The sequence below is a fragment of the Mytilus trossulus genome, chromosome 4 (assembly GCF_036588685.1).
Source record: "Mytilus trossulus isolate FHL-02 chromosome 4, PNRI_Mtr1.1.1.hap1, whole genome shotgun sequence".
NCBI classification, from domain to species: Eukaryota; Metazoa; Mollusca; class Bivalvia; order Mytilida; family Mytilidae; genus Mytilus; species Mytilus trossulus.
The window spans coordinates 15,699,027-15,717,847 of NC_086376.1; the positions used below are offsets into that span (position 1 = coordinate 15,699,027).

At 30.5% G+C, this 18,821-nt stretch overlaps 1 protein-coding gene across 2 annotated transcripts in view; it reads right to left on the minus strand.

Annotated features, from left to right (window-relative positions):
• The window catches only part of LOC134714760 (RNA polymerase II elongation factor ELL-like), a 41,371-nt gene that overhangs the window by 20,623 nt on the left and 1,927 nt on the right, over positions 1–18,821 (minus strand). The window contains exons 2-4 of one of the 2 annotated variants that reach the window (XM_063576287.1): positions 7,857–7,904; positions 2,762–2,868; positions 47–172 (exon numbers count right to left, since the gene is read on the minus strand). In XM_063576287.1, the coding sequence (XP_063432357.1) occupies positions 47–172; positions 2,762–2,868; positions 7,857–7,904 (281 nt within the window). Of the gene's footprint in view, positions 1–46; positions 173–1,979; positions 2,036–2,761; positions 2,869–7,856; positions 7,905–18,821 lie in introns of those variants that run through there. The other variant, XM_063576288.1, reaches the window with a different exon arrangement.

Consider the following 18,821-nt stretch of genomic DNA (forward strand, 5'->3'; position numbering starts at 1 on the left):
TTTTTAAGTACTATTTTACCCCTTTCCTATAAAAGGTCATCCTTACCTAACTTTACAATATTCCTCTTGAGCACTTTTCATTTGTTCTCTGGTTTGTTGGAAAACATCACTAGTGCCTTTCACTGTCATTTTATTGGTCATAGAACCTTCAAGTACCATGTGGTTTCCATTGCTGAAAAATAATAATTATAAACTCAATGTAGCCAACAAAAAAGGCCATAAATTCTACCTCTGTCCTCACAATGTGTAGGTCTTAGGAGGATTCTCATGTTAAAAATGAAAACAACACTTAATTTGTTTGCTTATCAAATGACTTAGAGACAAAATAAAACCTCAAAAACAAAGTAAAACCAGTTGTTATTGGTCCAAAAATAACATCTTGATCAATTGTGTCAATTTTCATTTAAAAACAACTAATTTAAAATGTCAGTTATTGATACTAAAACAATATGTATGCTCAAAACAGTTTTCTACTGTTTCAAGGCTGTTACTTAAATGTGAAAATCTTGTGAAGTTTTTGTCTCAGAAAACAAGATTCTAGTAAAAGAATTTTAATCTAATTCTTGTAAAATAAAGTTTAAAGGAGAGTCTTGAAATGTGTTGCTTGTTGTTTAATTTTGTATTTAAAATATTCAACATTCAGACACAGGTGAAAACAATCCTCAGAATATTTGTTTACTAATTATTGGATCTAGTAGACCATGAATAAAACTTCAATCTTCAGTGTTCTGGTTCTGTTCTAATTATTTTTACACTCTATATGACTTAAAAAAGAACAAAATCATCACTTAGTCAGCAAATTCATTACCTACATGGCTACATCCTTTTTATAATTAGATTATGTTTAACTACTTTTTATTTTTTTATTTGTGTAAGCATATATATTTATTTTCTCATTGAATTTCTACTTGTATAATTCAAATTAGCATGCATCATAATCCTTATCAAATGAATATCAAATTTTGTCATACATTCAAGGTTTTTGCCATTTTTTGTTACATAAAACTAATTCAGATTTTATTACATTTTCATGACAGACAGCTTATATCTGAAATACATCATATACATACTAGTAGATAAAAATAGGAGCAACTTATTCTATACTTGTGAATAAACTGCATAGCACTTAAATTGTAAAATAATTGAAATACATTTTTTGTATATATATATATGCAGGAGCCTCTGACCTATGCTAGTCTTCTATGAATTTTAATTTTAGTTCAATAATATATTTCAGAATTAAGTATTATGTTCATTTTCACTGGACTAGTACACATTTTTGTTTAGGGACCAGCTGGAGCTCGCCTCTGGATGCAGGATTTTCTCGCAGTGTTGAAGACCCATTGGTCCACTGTTTACTGCTCTTTGATCAGGTTGTTGCCTCTTTGACACTTTCCCCATTTCCATTCTCAATTTTATTTGTTTCTTGTTTTTGTTGTTGATTTTATAACTTATATTTTAACAGTCTGAAGAGCACACAAATGGTTATGACAAAAAATATTTCTGCTTTGCTCAACCTGTTGCATTCCCCCTAAAGACAAACCTGGGAGCAGACTGCTGTACACAGTCATAACTTGGTTCATACTAAAGACAAACTTGGGAGCATACTGCTTTACACAGTCATAGTCATAACCTGGTTCCCCCTAAAGACAAACATAGGATCAGACTGCGGTACACAGTCATAACCTGGTTCCCTATAAAGACAAACATGGGAGCAGACTGCTGTACACAGTCATAACCTGGTTCCCCCTAAAGACAGACCTAGGACTAGGAGCAAACTGCTGTACACAGTCATAACCTGGTTCCCCCTAAAGACAAACATAGGAGCAGACTGCTGTACACAGTCATAACCTGGTTCCCTATAAAGACAAACCTGGGAGCAGACTGCTGTACACAGTCATAACCTGGTTCCCCCTAAAGACAAACCTAGGAGCAAACTGCTGTACACAGTCATAACCTGGTTCCCCCTAAAGACAAACCTAGGAGCAGACTGCTGTACACAGTCATAACCTGGTTCCCCCTAAAGACAAACATAGGAGCAGACTGCTGTACACAGTCATAACCTGGTTCCCTATAAAGACAAACCTGGGAGCAGACTGCTGTACAGTCATAACCTGGTTCCACCTAAAGACAAACCTAGGAGCAGACTGCTGTACACAGTCATAACCTGGTTCCCCCTAAAGACAAACCTAGGAGCAGACTGCTGTACACAGTCATAACCTGGTTCCCCCTAAAGACAAACCTAGGAGCAGACTGATGTACACAGTCATAACCTGGTTCCCCCTAAAGACAAACATAGGAGCAGACTGCTGTACACAGTCATAACCTGATCCCCCCTAAAGACAAACATAGAAGCAGACTGCTGTACACAGTCATAAACGGGTTCCCATTCCCCCTAAAGACCTACCTGGGAGCAGACTGCTGTACACAGTCGTAACCTGGTTCCCATTCCCCCCTAAAGACCTACATAATGGCAAACTGCTGTACACAGTCATAACCTGGTTCCCATTCCCCCTAAAGACATAACTAGGAGCAGACTGCTGTACATAGTTATAACCTGGTTCCCATTTCTCCTAAAGACATACCTAGGAGCAGACTGCTGTACACAGTCATTACCTGGTTCCCATTCCCCATAAGACCTACCTAGGAGCAGACTGCTGTATACAGTCATAACCTGGTCCCCATTCCCCCTAAAGACATACCTAGGAGCAGACTGCTGTAAACAGTCATAACCTGGTCCCCATTCCCCTTAAAGACATACCTAGGAGCAGACTGCTGTACACAGTCATAACCTGGTTCTGATAAAGATGCTAAAGAAAACTGGAATGTTCTGCTATCATCAGAGGATTTCTTTGGAATTGTAATGACCTGAAAAATAAAATATACATGTATATTACACATAAACAAAAATAGAGTTTTCCTGCAATCAAACAATACAAATATTTTTGGTAATTTGTTTCATATGATATTGTAACAAATAAATATTGTCATTGATTTCAAATGTTTTACCTCTTATTTCAGTTATTTGGGAAATAACAAAACAAAGGCCTTGTTTTTGTGAAGTGAAGTCATTATACAACAAAGGCCTTGACCCACTGATCTACTTTTTTTTTTTTATGTCAACTCCATCAGATGGTGACAAAATGTTTCAGTATGAAAATTTAATATGTTTGTTCTAAGTTTTTTTTATATCCCATCTGTCACCATTTAGCACTCATTTGAGAAAGTCAACACAAATAAAAACACATTTTATTACACTGGAGGTTACATTAGCCTATCTTGCTCACCTGGAATATGTAGATCAAAAGTTAATCTTAGAAAAAGTAAACAGATAGATACTTATAGTAACAATGTTACGTAAGGGCTGATGACCGTTCCCCAGGTGAGCTGACAGGAGTATTGACTGTAACAGGTGTTTATAGACAGTCATTAAGGTGTTACTTGAGTGAAATACCATTCATTATATTATATCATGATAAAAACTTTAAACAATTTACTTACTGATCTTAATTGCTCATACTTGTGATATTTTGGGTGGAAAATGATTCAGATACAAATTGTAAAGAAGTCATTCTCAACTTTTCTGAACCTTTAATTTCAATGATGATTTTCATATTTATTAAACATGCAGATAACACAAGCCTAACAAAAATTATAATCTTAGAGAATGATCAATTAATTAAAGAAAGTCAATACAGTAAAAATGAAGTAGGAAAAATTAGATTCTGCTTATATGAAATCCATGTAGGATACACAAATTATTCTACACCTAACATATCCGTATTTACCGAGGCAATTCAAATTTCCTGAACTACACCCAATTGGCCAATTTAACCAAATTTGGATAACAACATTAATTAATTAGTTTGAAGGTTAGCAAATTTAAAGTGTTGACTGATATTTAAAACAATTCCTATTCAGTAAAAGTAAAGTTTTTATTCTAGGAAAGCATCCTATGAAACTGACTACTTGAATTAACTGGATTAAGTGATATATCTATTTTCAAAATCTCAATTAGCCACTAAATATGTTTACTGATGAACTTTTAGAACTGGTTATAGCCTAGTTTGACTTTTAGAATAATTACTGGATGTCTGTCGACAAATAATTGAATATTACAGTTTATTGAGTGGGTTAATCTGTATAATAATGAGCATTAATGGAGGCCACAGGAACAACTAACACACACACACACACATAGTCCTCTGATAAAATTCTGAGTGGGACCTTTTTAATAAACCTATCCCTACACAAACTCAAATTTAAATATGAATTATATTTCCAGGAATGAGACCAAAACAAACATTGTGTTTAAATTCCACAGTAGGAGACCTAACACATGTCATAAAACATAAAATTTAACTGTTGACTGATCATAAAGGAGAGGATAACTAAATAATCACTTTAATATTTTTACCATATGTGAGTCGATTTGAAAAAGAATGCTATAAATATTTTTTCACAATTATCCAAGGACAATGGTATACAAAAAAAACTTGTCAACAGGTACATTAGAATACATGTATCTCATATTTATGCAACTGCATATCATAAATAAGAATTTCCTATTATGCAATTATAAATAGAATCAGCACTTTATATTTTCCCTTGACATATATGTATTGAAAAACATAAGAATATATAAGTGTAACCTACAAAACTTCAAGTAAAAAGGTTTTTTTAAATCGCTGGTTAAACAGGAAAATATGATTATCAAAGTAACGAAAGGAGAAAAAGGCATCCATGAAAAACAAATAACCAAACACATCTTCATGTCAGGGTTAAAACTCTCACAAAGTCAGGGAGATCCTTGATGATGAACTTAACAACTTTGTTTTGATCATGCTGCTATAGATGAAAAACATAGATGTTGCCACCACATGTCAATATTTTAATTATGTAACATATTTGAGTGACAACAAAATACAAATAATTATCTATGTCAAGTTTAAGTTGTTGCTTTATTTATCTCATATCAAAAATATACTATTTTAATTGAGTCCATGCCCTGCAATGTATTGCTTAATCATACCACATCATCTTTTTATATCAAGATTATTAAAGTATCATCAAAATAAGGTCAAGGCCAGATAAACAATGCCAGACAGACATTTAATGGTTGATTCATAAAATGAGGTCTAGGTCAGTCAGGTGAACCCTGCCTGAAAGATAAGTGGAATTTGAAAAGATTTCATCAAATAAAATATGTTTCTTACTTCTCATAATAAGCCTGTATTTCACAAGAAAGAATACATTGGGAGTGTCCATGATGCCCCCTTTATTCATGTAAAATTATAAAGGGACATAACTTGAAAAGTATTTTCACTTTTCAAATTCTAGCTTATCTTTTCTTATCTTAGAAAGCATCAGTAATACATGTATAATGATTCATAATATTTATATTTATATCCAAATGCAAAAAACAGACTTTTTTATCATTAAACCATTAATCTTCTGAACGAACAATATACATATTAAAATTGTTACACAGACTTGTGGTTCATTCTGCATAAATAAATAACTAGATCACAAACAAGTACATGCATAGCAGATCGTTTGTACAGGAAGAGAGGTTATAGAGAATATTACAGATAAAATGTAATATTACATAGTTCTATCATGTACATGTATCTTGAGGGTTTAAACAGGAGGTCAACATATGAAAACCCTGATTAAATCCAATGACAGGTGAACAAACTAACAACAGGTGTAAAACAAAGGTCAAAATCCTGCCATATTAGGCTTAAAGTTTTAAATCATACATTGTATGTACTGTGACATTAGGACATCAAGCAAACTTTCAAAAATTGTGATAGCAATGCATTCTTGTATATATTATATATAGATTTTTTTTTTGAAAACTGTCTGCTTCACAAGTTTGCAAAATAATAAAAAATCATGTATTCGACATTCGTCACAAAATCAGAGCATCAAATGCAATTGATAATTAGTTACAGTCTCAAAATAATGATTCGATTTCAGTTTATTTTGCTTTCATTTCCTCAATGTCCTCAAATTATTTAGGGTTAATATCTGAATGTGTCCATAGTACACGAATACCCCACTGTACTATTATTTTCTATGTTCAGAGGACCGTGAAATCGGGGTTAAAACTAGGAAGATCATATCATAAGGAACATGTGTACTAAATTTAATTGATTTGACTACATATTCATCAAAAACTACCTTGATCATAAACCTCAAGCTTAATTTAATGCTAACAACCTATGGATCAAATATGAAGTTGAGTGGTACTAAAGTAAAGTTGTGATGGTAATATCTGTCCCACTGACAAAATTACTTTCTATGTAATGACACAGTATATCAACAAGCTTTAATCTGAACAATCAATGATGGATGTTAATGTTACACCATGTCACAACTTTTATATCTACAACATCAGTTTCACAACACACAAAAATATTGAGAACCCAATTTTAAAAGCACAACTCAATTTTGATTTGACCTATAATTAATATTAATTATATGTATGCATATATGTAGAAGCTAAATAAAGTATAACGTGACACAGTAAAATCTGAAGAATAAATCAAAGATGTTCATTTCACTTTATGTCATTATCTTATGACATATACATTTACTTGTACAGTAAAACTTTTATCTCTGGATCTTGTATGTAATATAAATATCTTGAAGTTTTATAAGTCTTGTACCACACTATAGAGGAAAAAGCAAATTAACCAAAGAAAACAGTTATACATGTATATAAAAACCACATTTTGATGGTTCTGCAGTGAAAAAGAGTATACATGTACTAATTGATGGGTTTCTACAGTATAATGAATATGGTTCAATAAAGTCCTTTATAATATATTCACAGTAGAAGTTTCATGCTAAACTTATTCAGTAATGATCTTGTTTTGGCATTGAAATGTCTCCTATACTCATTCTAGTTGGATTTTAATGAAATTTTCATGTGAAAAGTAGAATAGGTCAAGCTTTAATTATAACTTCTCTTATTATTGATGTTGAAATGTTTATGCCCTTTGGGGCCCATAATTGGAAATAAAATATCTTCTTATTATTATTAGCATATGTTTTAATTATCAAACTGTTCAGCATTTAAAAAAGAACAAAAACATGATAACCTCTCCAAAATAATTGAAACCTCAAATGAATTAAAACAATCTGTTCATGATAAAAAATTAAAACAATAGGTGGATCAATAAATATTGAATTCAAATAGGAGTCAATGAAGCATAAAACTAAGGTCAGTGTTATCTAAATCTTAGGACAGAGAAAATTTACTCGTGTCAAACTTTGTAAATAAAAGTAAAATGTAGGTCAAAGTGACCTGTTTTACTCCCTTTGACAAATCCTAACAACAATTTATTTGGTTGCATGCAACTAATTTTCTAAAATCATAAATCATATGTGAAACCTTTATTTGTTATTAAAGAAGCAAATAAAGCACAATTATAAGCCAGAGCATCATGTTTGAGGTTGCTCTCAAAATCATACATGTACTTCCTTATACATGAACAATCAATCAATCATTTTCACTGTCTTTTGTTCATGTATTTATCATATTTATTTTTCTTTTATTGTTTTATACATTATTCAGGCAATTAGTTTTTCTTGTTTAAATTGTTTTACATTTGTCATTTCTGGGCCGTTTATAGCTTACTGTGGGGTGTGGGTTTTGCTCAATGTTGAAGGCTGTAAGCAAGAAAAAGGATTTACATGTTTAAGTTAAAATACTTCTGCTTTAAACTGTGAAAATTAATGTAAATTGATACATATTTGTTTTTAAAATATATATAAATAATTATATAAATGTCAATTTGAATTTGGAACAGAGCTTTGAAATGTTCCAATCAAATAAATATACTCACCCCCTGACTGCCTTGAAATTGTATACTGGGCTTAGTGTTACTAGCATTCTGAAATACAAATAGAAAAAGAATAAACATCCAATTAAATTGATCTTCAGAATACTGAAAACCACATTCTATATGCCACCATTTGTGATGGAAAGGGATTTATATACTAAGAGCCTGATTAAAAATTCACCTAAGTCATGTGTTTTATACAAAGGAGTTCCTGATTGACTGAAATCGACAACAGTTTGCCAAACACAAAGACTTATGATTTTGAGACATGTATATTTGTATGATTCCAGACTAAAGTTTAAGTCAGGCATGAAATGTAATACCTTTGTAAAGATAAATAACTAAACCTTTCCATGTTCTTCATTGATTAAGGAATCAAACCGTTTAATAATGCTAAGAATTTACCAGACTCACAAAGCTTAACACTTTTTCAGACATATTTTTTGTTTCAGTCAGCAAAAAGTTCACAGTAATTTTATCGGAATAATAAACTTTATTTCATTTCTCTCACTATTTAGTCAGGTAATCATACATTTAATTCTTTCATTGGAATCACTGACTCAAATAGTTAGTTAATACTTTATATACATATATTCAGACTTAGTATCGTAGTCAGCACATATTTTTATCATTTGCTTATATGTACTAACAATTATACTTGTTCTAAAAAAATTATTAATAAATGTAGTTTAATAACTTAATAGTTGAATCATTGATTTTTGTTTGTATAACAATAAAATTTTAAGACTTAAGATTTCAAATTAAACTCTTACTAACTAACTTGAGTACATTGAACAGCCCAAGTTTGAGCCAATTATTTGTAACTGTTTTATGTTGTAATTTACTATAATTGTAATTGTTTACATCCTATACATGTTGTTTATTTTCTATAGGTCATGTTTGTAAACAGATAAGTGATGTCATTCACCCTCCATTACTACATGGCCATGATAAAGGAAAATAATCTCTTATGTCAACACATTAAATACTCAGTAAGAGTTATAGTCATTTAAATCACGCTTTAGATAACTGAAAACTTATATGATTTCATGCAATTATTATTAAAAAAGAGTTTCATTTTTGTAAGTTTTGTAAAAAACCTCATTTTTTTCACTGGATACAATCAATGTATCACACATAGCATGTAATATGATCATGATGATGTATGTACTTTAGCAAGTTTATTGTTAAATGAGAAATGGAAAGAAATTCCTCATGTCCTGGAGTCATGACTATTCTCTTTTTGCAGTCTTGAACTATATATATGTTTCCTAAACTGACTACATCATGAATATATAGAGGTCATCTATGATCGTCTTATCTTCTTATTATTTGTATGACCCCATGTCACCTTTACCTCACGTCATGAACATTCATTACGTCTTTTACTCTGGCCATGTATTTATTTTTGTGCCTCTGACGATCTTCCATTATAAATTATCACATAGAATATCAAAGTCTTGCATTTCCGTTTAAATTGATTGATTGTTATGGAAACTTAGGTTGAAATGAGATCAGTCCATAAATTACTTTATATATTCTTCACTTCTGCATAAAACTGTAAATTCACAGGTTTCAAAATCAGCAGTGTCAGTGAGTGATCTAGTGGTTTATAGGTCATGAACATCAGCATAAGGTGTTAAACAGCATATGACATTTTCAAACAGTAGACAATCATGGCAGCCAAGAAAGCAACTGATTAGTTGCACATTTTTTGGAAGGAAAAGTTTAACTATGAGCATTCCTACATGTAACTTAGGCAAATGTCTTAGCTTGTTATCCATGAAATCATTGTGCAAATAGTTCATGTTATACTGGAGTGAGAAGTGCTACACAACCCTTAACCATGTATACTTTCTTTTTTTAAACTCAAAATAACAGACTGAATACACTTAGAATAACTCAAGAGCAAAATAACAAAGACTGACAGACAATGAAAGAATATTTAGATAAACACTAAACAGACATAGAGAGTATATATATAGACTTAAATCTGATAAAAACTATAACAAAAAACACAGACGGACAGACAGCATACACTTATAAAAAGGATACTATTAAGATTATAATTATATAATACAAACATATCAAGCCTACGTTTTTATAGCAGGATATAGAATATTTGTTTAAAATTTGACAATACAATAACATGTAAACATATGGGCTAGTGACGTCAATCTAAATGGCTTATTTGACAAATTGTGTTTTGTCAGTCTTCAAGTTACTATTTATTCTCCACTATCTGATACATTGTATATCATCATGCCTCATTATATGACCTTTTAACTGAAAATAATTTAAGAACAAAAATAAAAAAGTTCATATCTACAACATACAAACGTATGCTAGTTTTCATGATGTAAGAAGGTATATGAACCAACATGCTATGTATACATGTATATCATTTTAAAAATAAGTAATCAATACAAATATCTTTTAATGTTGGGGCAATGACCAGATTACTGGGATAACAAAAAATAATGGACTTTTAATATATAACTTAAGCCTTATATAGAAATGAATTACTGTATGAATCTTACTTAAAAAATGTGCCACATCTTCAATGCAGCTATCTCAAAATAGAGTGGTGCAACACCCTGTCCTATTTTCTGTGGTCTCCCCTTCCAACTTCAATCACAGGTACTAAAAGTATGTGCTTTACATAACTGTGCCGTACCAAATTTGTAAATATGAATTTTCTCTGTACATTTGGATTAATTGAATTGTGTTTAATAACACAACTTTTAGCACTATTATGTTATTTCAGGACAGTCATGATCAGGTGTAAGGGAGGAGGAAGCACTTAAGTAAAAGTTAACCCCTTAAATTCCTACATTGTCTTACCATTTTCCACAATTTCAAAGTTTGGTTTTTCTAATTATTTCTTTTTATAAAGATTACATAGAATCAAGAGTAATTCAGAATAAGTTATTCCAGTATATTACTGACAGCTACAATGTACAATGTATTTTATGAAGGTTAAAAAAAATTGTTAACAAACTACCCTATTTCTTTATAATCTGGAACAGACATTTTTTGGCTAATGACATGCATCAAGAACATTCAAAATGGCATCAAATATGTTTATGAGAAAGACAAATTACATTGGTTGACCATATATTTATACTTATTACCATAATTGGCACATGTGATGCCCCTGTCTTCTAAATGAAAAAAAAGATGAAATTTACAGTCAAAATATAGACATATAAATCCTAATTCTCAGAAGAACATCCCCCTTTTTTTTTACATCTACATGTAGATCTGTATGTCATTTGAAACAAATTACAAATGATTATACAACCAAAACAAAGCTGTGAAAACTCATTATGAGTCTGCTCTTAATAAACTCCCTGTGTTCCACATGTGAATAATGTAGTTGTGAACAGGTTGTTAGCAAAATGTTTTAAATATATATTTTTTCTCAGTTTAAAGAAAGAAACCATCTTTTTTCTTTGTTTATACTTATTTTGTCCTTATAAATAGTATAAACTGTTCAAAATAATAAAGTAAATCAGCTCAGCTAAAACATATTAACATTATCAATGAAAGCTTGCATACTTGAACAATATATTTGTGCATTTTACCAAGTATCAAACTAAGATTAATTGACCAGTTTAAACAAAGTTGGAATTCAGCTATCCAGAGCACATCAAAATGCATTACGTATAGGCTCTTTAAGGAACATTTTGAATTTGAGAATTATTTCAACATCATAAATGACCGAGATATATATACACTTTGTAAATTCCGAACATCGAATCATTCACTGCCAATAGAAAAGGGGAGATGGTATAACATTGACAAAAGCGATAGAAAATGTTCAATATGTACGAAAAGTGATATCGGAGACGAATACCACTATATTTTTGTTTGCCCGGCTTTACAAGATGAAAGAAGAAGATTTATCCCAAATGAACTAATACCAAGACATAACACTATTGCATTAAACAAACTGTTTAATTCAAAAAAACCAAAGACACTTAGAAATCTCTGCAATTTTATAAGATGTATTAATAGTAAGCTCACTCCTTCTTAACAACCATAATTTATATACCATACCTATACTTATAGGAAGTATTTCTTTATACAATTTTAACTATTACACTTGACTATCAAAATCTATATATATATTCTTTTTTTTGAATTTTATGCATTTTAAATGCATAATTTGTTTTATATGTATATTATTTTTCAACTTCTCTGTAACCTTTGTACTTGCATGGTTTTATGAGAATAAACTATCTATCTACCATAGGCTTGGACCCAGCAGTTTGATGAGAGTCTAGAATTGATAATTAAATATGTGTTTATTGTTACTAGATTTACATAGTTCTCAGTATTTGTATCAAATTACTGTTAAATTATTCTGGGCAATATTTGACATAATTGTAAAACATTGATAAAACAAGCTGCTGGTTTTGTAAATATACACCATTTGTATTTCAATCATGTGGTGTAGTGGTTAGAGCATTGGACTACCAATACATGTACAAAGGTTCCTGGTTCGATTCCAGTCTGGGATGAAAATTACAGGGACTGAATTTTCGGCTCTCCCTTGACACCATTTGCAAGTATGGTCATGAGGGAACGATGACAGTCTGCCGAAAGGTGACCATAAATGGCTGACCCGTGTTAAGAGAGAGCCATATCTCTTGTACGTTAAAGACACTATTGAAGATTTGAAAAAGAGCAGGCTAATGCCGCTAAAAGGCAGCACTCACACCCGCAAAGTGGAAAGGGATTAATATAAGTTGGCTTGCAAAACTTGTTTCCCAATCCACTATAAATAAATATGTTGAAACTAATTTAAATGCAAAACCTATAGATTTGTCAATTGAAATAGATTATGAGTTTAATAGTCCTCAATTAAAGTCAATTATACAGATATACAATGTACATGTAGCTACTGTTTAGTTTGTGGTACTAATAATGAAAATATGAGTATCAAATGACTGAGTATTTATTTTATAAGAAATAATATACAGTTAAAGAACATAGGGGGGAATGATTTCAGATTGTACACTGCATTTAAGTTCAGTAAAACCCACAAAATCAGGACAAATTATGACTACAAATTTGGGTTACTACAAATATCAGATTTTTTTACTCATAAAATCAAGAGTAAAAATAATTATTTTGTTGGAAAATAAAAGCTAGACTAGAAATATGAAAATTATATATGAATATATAACTAAAAAGTTAATTTCAAACGACATGTGGAATAAACCTTGTGCCACACATATTATGGACTCTCAATTACACATAACACGTGCACTATTACACAAAAATTGACAATTAATAAGAATTATCCAATGTCAAAGTGCCTGAGGTGTGACACCCTGATGGGCCATAAATTAATATTTACACCTTTATACACAGGCCTAAATGTATTACAGGAAGTTAAGATCAGCTGTTACATGTACATGTACAAAAAATGTAGGCCTCTTAGGTCAATCACTTGTAAAAAATCATATTATAGCCATACATTACAACATTTGAAATATATAAATATTTAACCCAAAATCTAAAAGTTTTGAAATATTTGATTTAACGTCTTATCTGGTCTCTTGATAAACAAGAATGTGTCCATAGTACACAGATGCCCCACACACACTATCATTTTATCATTTTACATGTTCACTGGACCGTGAAATTCGGGTCAATACTTTAATTTGGCATTAAAATTAGAAAGATCATATCATAGTTAACATGTGTACTAAGTTTCAAGTTGATTGGATTTTAACTTCATCAAAAACTACCTTGACCAAAAAATTTAACCTGAGCTTCACACTATCTTCTTTTTTGTTCAGTGGACCATGAAAGTGGGGTCAATACTTTAATTTGACATTAAAATTAGAAAGATCATATCATAGGGAACATGTGTACTAAGTTTCAAATTGATTGGACTTCAACTTCATCAAAAACTACCTCGACCAAAAACTTTAACCTGAAGCGGGATGAACGAATGGACAAACGGACGAACAGACCAGAAAACATAATGCCCCTCTACTATCGTAGGTGGGGCATAAAAAAGTTTAACAATATAACTCTCAGGAAACTTTTCTTATTACATAAGAAGATTTTTCCTTTATTACAATACATAGAAATCCCCCATTTTGCTACTAAAGACAGTCTGCATGAGCAAGTTCTGAGACTATTAGTATTATACATGGATCTAACTATATACCTTTAGCACCGTAATCCACGAATAATGAGACAAATTCTGTACAGTACCTCATATACACTTGATTTGAGTGCTCCAACCAATCCAAACCTTATACAAATGTATGTACATATATGTATATATCAATTATAAAACATAAACCCAGCAAATAGTAGCTATAGACATTATAGAAGAGATTATTTATCACCCATATCCATATACTTTAATCACATCCAAAGACAATTTATGTTCTTCTACTAAAATCCAGACCCAAAAAGTCTGAGTAACAGACCTGTCAGTGAAGTATCTGACAAAATGGAAAATAATTGTGACCAAAAAAATCAATGCATAGATTTATATTACCTTTGTAATACATATTTATATAGTGTAAAAGTCTTTATGTAAAATAATTGTACTTAGTAGGTACAATAACTTCATTGCACTTTGTTTAAGAATGAATCAAACTACATACCTGATATCACCAGTGCAGGTCATACTAGTATGTAAATTTTCCATCAAATTTGTTTGTTTTGTATTTTGACTATAAATAAACATTTTATACTTATGCAATTGCTAGTGAACTTTTCTGTTGTCAAGTTATATATGTGTACAGATTTGAACAGGGCATTCTTTTCTATCTTAACCTAGGAATACATGTAGGCACTGTCATTAAAGCTACAGAAGAAAAAGAAGCTAGTGAAACAATAAATTTGTAATCTCTTTCCATTTGTTTGACCTATTAAACAATTCTGCTTAACGGAGATAGCAGCACACACACAACAAATAGGGTATGTAAGCCAGACAAAGGTAAACATCAAAAAGTTATTTACTAGATTATAAAGTAAAATTAAATTGTACAACTTCTTTCCAATAAAACATAAAACCACAGAGGTACTAAAACTTTAAGGGTGAGTACTTCTAGAACTCCAACTGTGTTGTCAGTCATTTGTAGTGGGATCAAAGGTCACTAATTATTGATTAGGGTGTAAAGTTATCTGGTACCTTATGTAACTTTACATACTTATTACCTATATGTATACACCTTCTCATTTCATTATCAACAAAGGTTTAAATGAACTGGAAGTTTACTCTACGTTTATCTACTGTTTTCTACTGACTTAACAAGTTAATGCTTTCACCCAGTTGATAGATTACTTTAATTTTAATCATTGCTTGGAATAAATAAAATCTTAAACCTAAGGTCTTGTACTCTTTTAAAGTAATCATGTTTGTGGTCTATTTATCATTCTGTGGTGACCACAGCAAAGCTCCCACTTGTCTGGCATAATATATCAGTCAGTAAATATTGTTTGGTATTAAATTAAATTATTTATTTTAAAAATACTGTTTTAATAATATTAAATTAATTCAAATATTTTAAAGGAGTTTTAATGACTGTTCTAGTTATACATATGAGGATTCTTCTTTTGACAATTATGCTTTATAGGACTTTTAACAGTGATTTTTTTTTACATTTGTAATTGAATGCTGTATATGATATATGAGATCTTGAATGAAAAAAACAACAAGGCCCAATTACAAATAATGTACTAAATTATTACATAACATGATATTTTCCTTGTTATATGCACATACTAATTTATGCAAAATCAACAAGTGAATTATTATCAAACACTTTACCTATCCTTAAATTTATAACATGACATAATTGATAGCAATATGAAATAGGATATATAATTATATTTAGTCTTTTGTTATTTACTGGATCAACTGTGATAAAGTTTGCATATATATGACATTATACATGTCACTGAAATACTTCACTAGAAGGTGCACTGTGGTGCATCAGTCCAATATGATTACAAATACCCCTAAGTACAGTAAACATACTTGTCAGTGTATTGACCTGGATATATACAAATCTGTCAATTATTCCTCAAAATGTCAACTTATAGTGTAGTATTCCATGACAATAATTATAACTATTTCATGACAAAATTGGCTCACATTTACTGGTGCAGTATTTCTTGTCAATATTTCTAAGTGTTTCATGAAAATATTTTCTAAAGTATTTCATGACAAAATTAATGTTGCATCGTAAATTCTGGTTCTGTACTTAATGAAAATATTTTTAAAGTATTTCATGACAAAATTGCCTCACATTTACTGGTTCTGTATTTCATGACAATATTGCCTTAAATTTACTGGTGCAGTATTTCATGCAATACTTTTTAACCTGTACAAGTACAATCATTAGACATGATAATGTACACGTAGTGCAGTAACTGTAATGACCTATCCTATATATGAGGTTTAATTCCATGAGTTGTCTTTATTGTCATGTTGAAGTACACGTTACTGTATAAGAGTAATGACAATGGAACATGGCCAATTTATGTGTACTGTTATGACACAGTTAAAAATTTTAGTCAAAACGTAATTTCCTCTTCCAGTTGTGGAATGTTGTTTTCATCAGATTACTTTATAATGAGCTTCCTACATGTAGGCATTTCTCATTTACAGTGAATACCGTGTAACTACTTAAACTTTAACTAATTCAAAACATATCTCTATTTTGGATTGAATAACATTTGGCCCACTTCCTAAAGTACTCTCTGTACTAAGTAAGATTAAGATTTGTTCCATACAAAAATGATTTCAATTATATTATTTACAATGTCAATCTAGATATAATGAGAATTAATGGTCCAATGCTCAGTGTTATCAAGATGTGAAAACCCAAGTCTAGTCTAACTAGAAATAAACAGCTGCGCCATGAGCGCATGATACACCCGACGTCTTGTGTGGAAGTTTTATGCAATAATCATAAATACTTTCTGAGAAAGTTTTAGGCAATAACCATATATTGTTTTTGAGATACGGCGGGACATGTGAAACCCCCAACCCTGTTTATTTTTTACAAAAAAACTAAATATCACTAAAATAAAATTTTGAATCAAAACCAAAAAGTATACAGATCTTTAGATTAATATAACAAAGAAGTGTGTAAAGTTTTAAGCAATAATCATAAATTATTTTTGAGATACGGAGCGACATGTAAAATAAACCTCCCCTGTTTAACAAAATACTCAAGAACTCCAAAATAAAGTTTTAAATCATCACCAAAAAGTATACAGATCTTTAGATTAATATAACAAAGAAGTGTGTAAAGTTTTAAGCAATAATCATAAATTGTTTTTGAGATGCGACACATGTACAAAAAACCTCCCCCTTTTTTACAAAATACACAATAACTCAAAAATGAAATTTTGAATCATCACCAAAAAGTATACAGATCTTTAGATTAATATAACAAAGACATGTGTAAAGTTTTAAGCAATAATCAGAAATCGTTTTTGAGATATGGTGCGACATGTAAAAAAACCCTCCCCCTTTTTTACAAAATACTCAATAACTCAAAAATAAAATTTTGAATCATCACCAAAAAGTATACAGATATTAAGATTAATATAACTAAGAAGTGTTTAAAGTTTTAAGCCATAATCAAGAATCGTTTTTGAGATACAGTGCGACATGTGAAAAAACACCCCCCTGTTTTAGTTACAAAGTGCTGTAACTCAAAAAGTTTTAATCTTATTTTCACCAAAAAGTATACAGATCATTTGACCATCATAAGAAACAACTACACAATGTATGTAAAGTTTCATGAAATTTGGATAAGTCGTTCTCAAGTTACAGTGCGACATGTTTACGCCGGACAGACGGACGGACACCGGACATTTGTATACCATAATACGTACCGTCAAAATTTTGACGGGCGTATAAAAAGGTTTTCAATAAAATAGTTTTATTAAACAAAATTCTGGAGATTTTTAAGAATAAACAATGTATATATGAGTACATGTATATCAAATGGTTAAAAAAAAACTCATACAGATGACCAAGTTTCACTACTTCTAATTTTATTCTTTGAATAGCTGAATAAATATATTCCACTGGGAATTAATATGGTTTAGGCTTTTTAAAAGGTTTATTACCAAAAAAGAATGAGGTCTGGAAAATAAATCTGTATACATTTCAATAAAGCTGGTATCTTTATTATCATTTTTCTTATTATTGTTTTAGAACTCTTTGGAGAGATACTGACTTTTAAATAGCTTAGTTTGAATCTTGATTGTTTTTAGAAAAACAGCAAATTGTAAGATATTTCATGAAGCAATTGTGTGTGGTAAACTGTCATTATAAGTTTGCATGCAATTCGCCAATTGGTATTAACTGAAAGAGATGTTTGTTCAAAATCGGTACCTATTGTCAATAAAGGTGCCCAAACTGGCAAAAACTTAGTACATTGTAATTTGTGTTTCAGACATGTTAATTTTTGGTAGGTACGTAAATGTAAATGTTTGAATACATGTACATGTATATGTAGAATAATTTTATTTTTACTGGTTTCAACTTTCAACAGATCTAGAGGAAACAGTCAGATTTCTAAATTGTTGGTTTAAATATTAATTGACAAACAAAAAATATATATTCAGGATAGACACCACATTTTAGATTTGATCAAGTAAGCTGATACACATCATTGTATAAGCCTAACTATTTCCATTAGGAAATTTCAGATGTTTTAAGACATTAAATGTTTGAGCTAAGAAAGTAGCACATACATATACCAGAATGTTTGCTTAGAAATTTTTTTGATTCTCATCACGCTAAACTTGACGTTTAAGCATTTAATTATCCAAAATAATAAACAGAATTGTGCTGAATAACTTTTCATTTTGGGTAGATATCTATACTCATAAATAAAAAAAAAAAAATATTGTATTATTTAGACTCTGTTCTGTAATAATTCTAATTTGCAGTACATTTTAAAACTG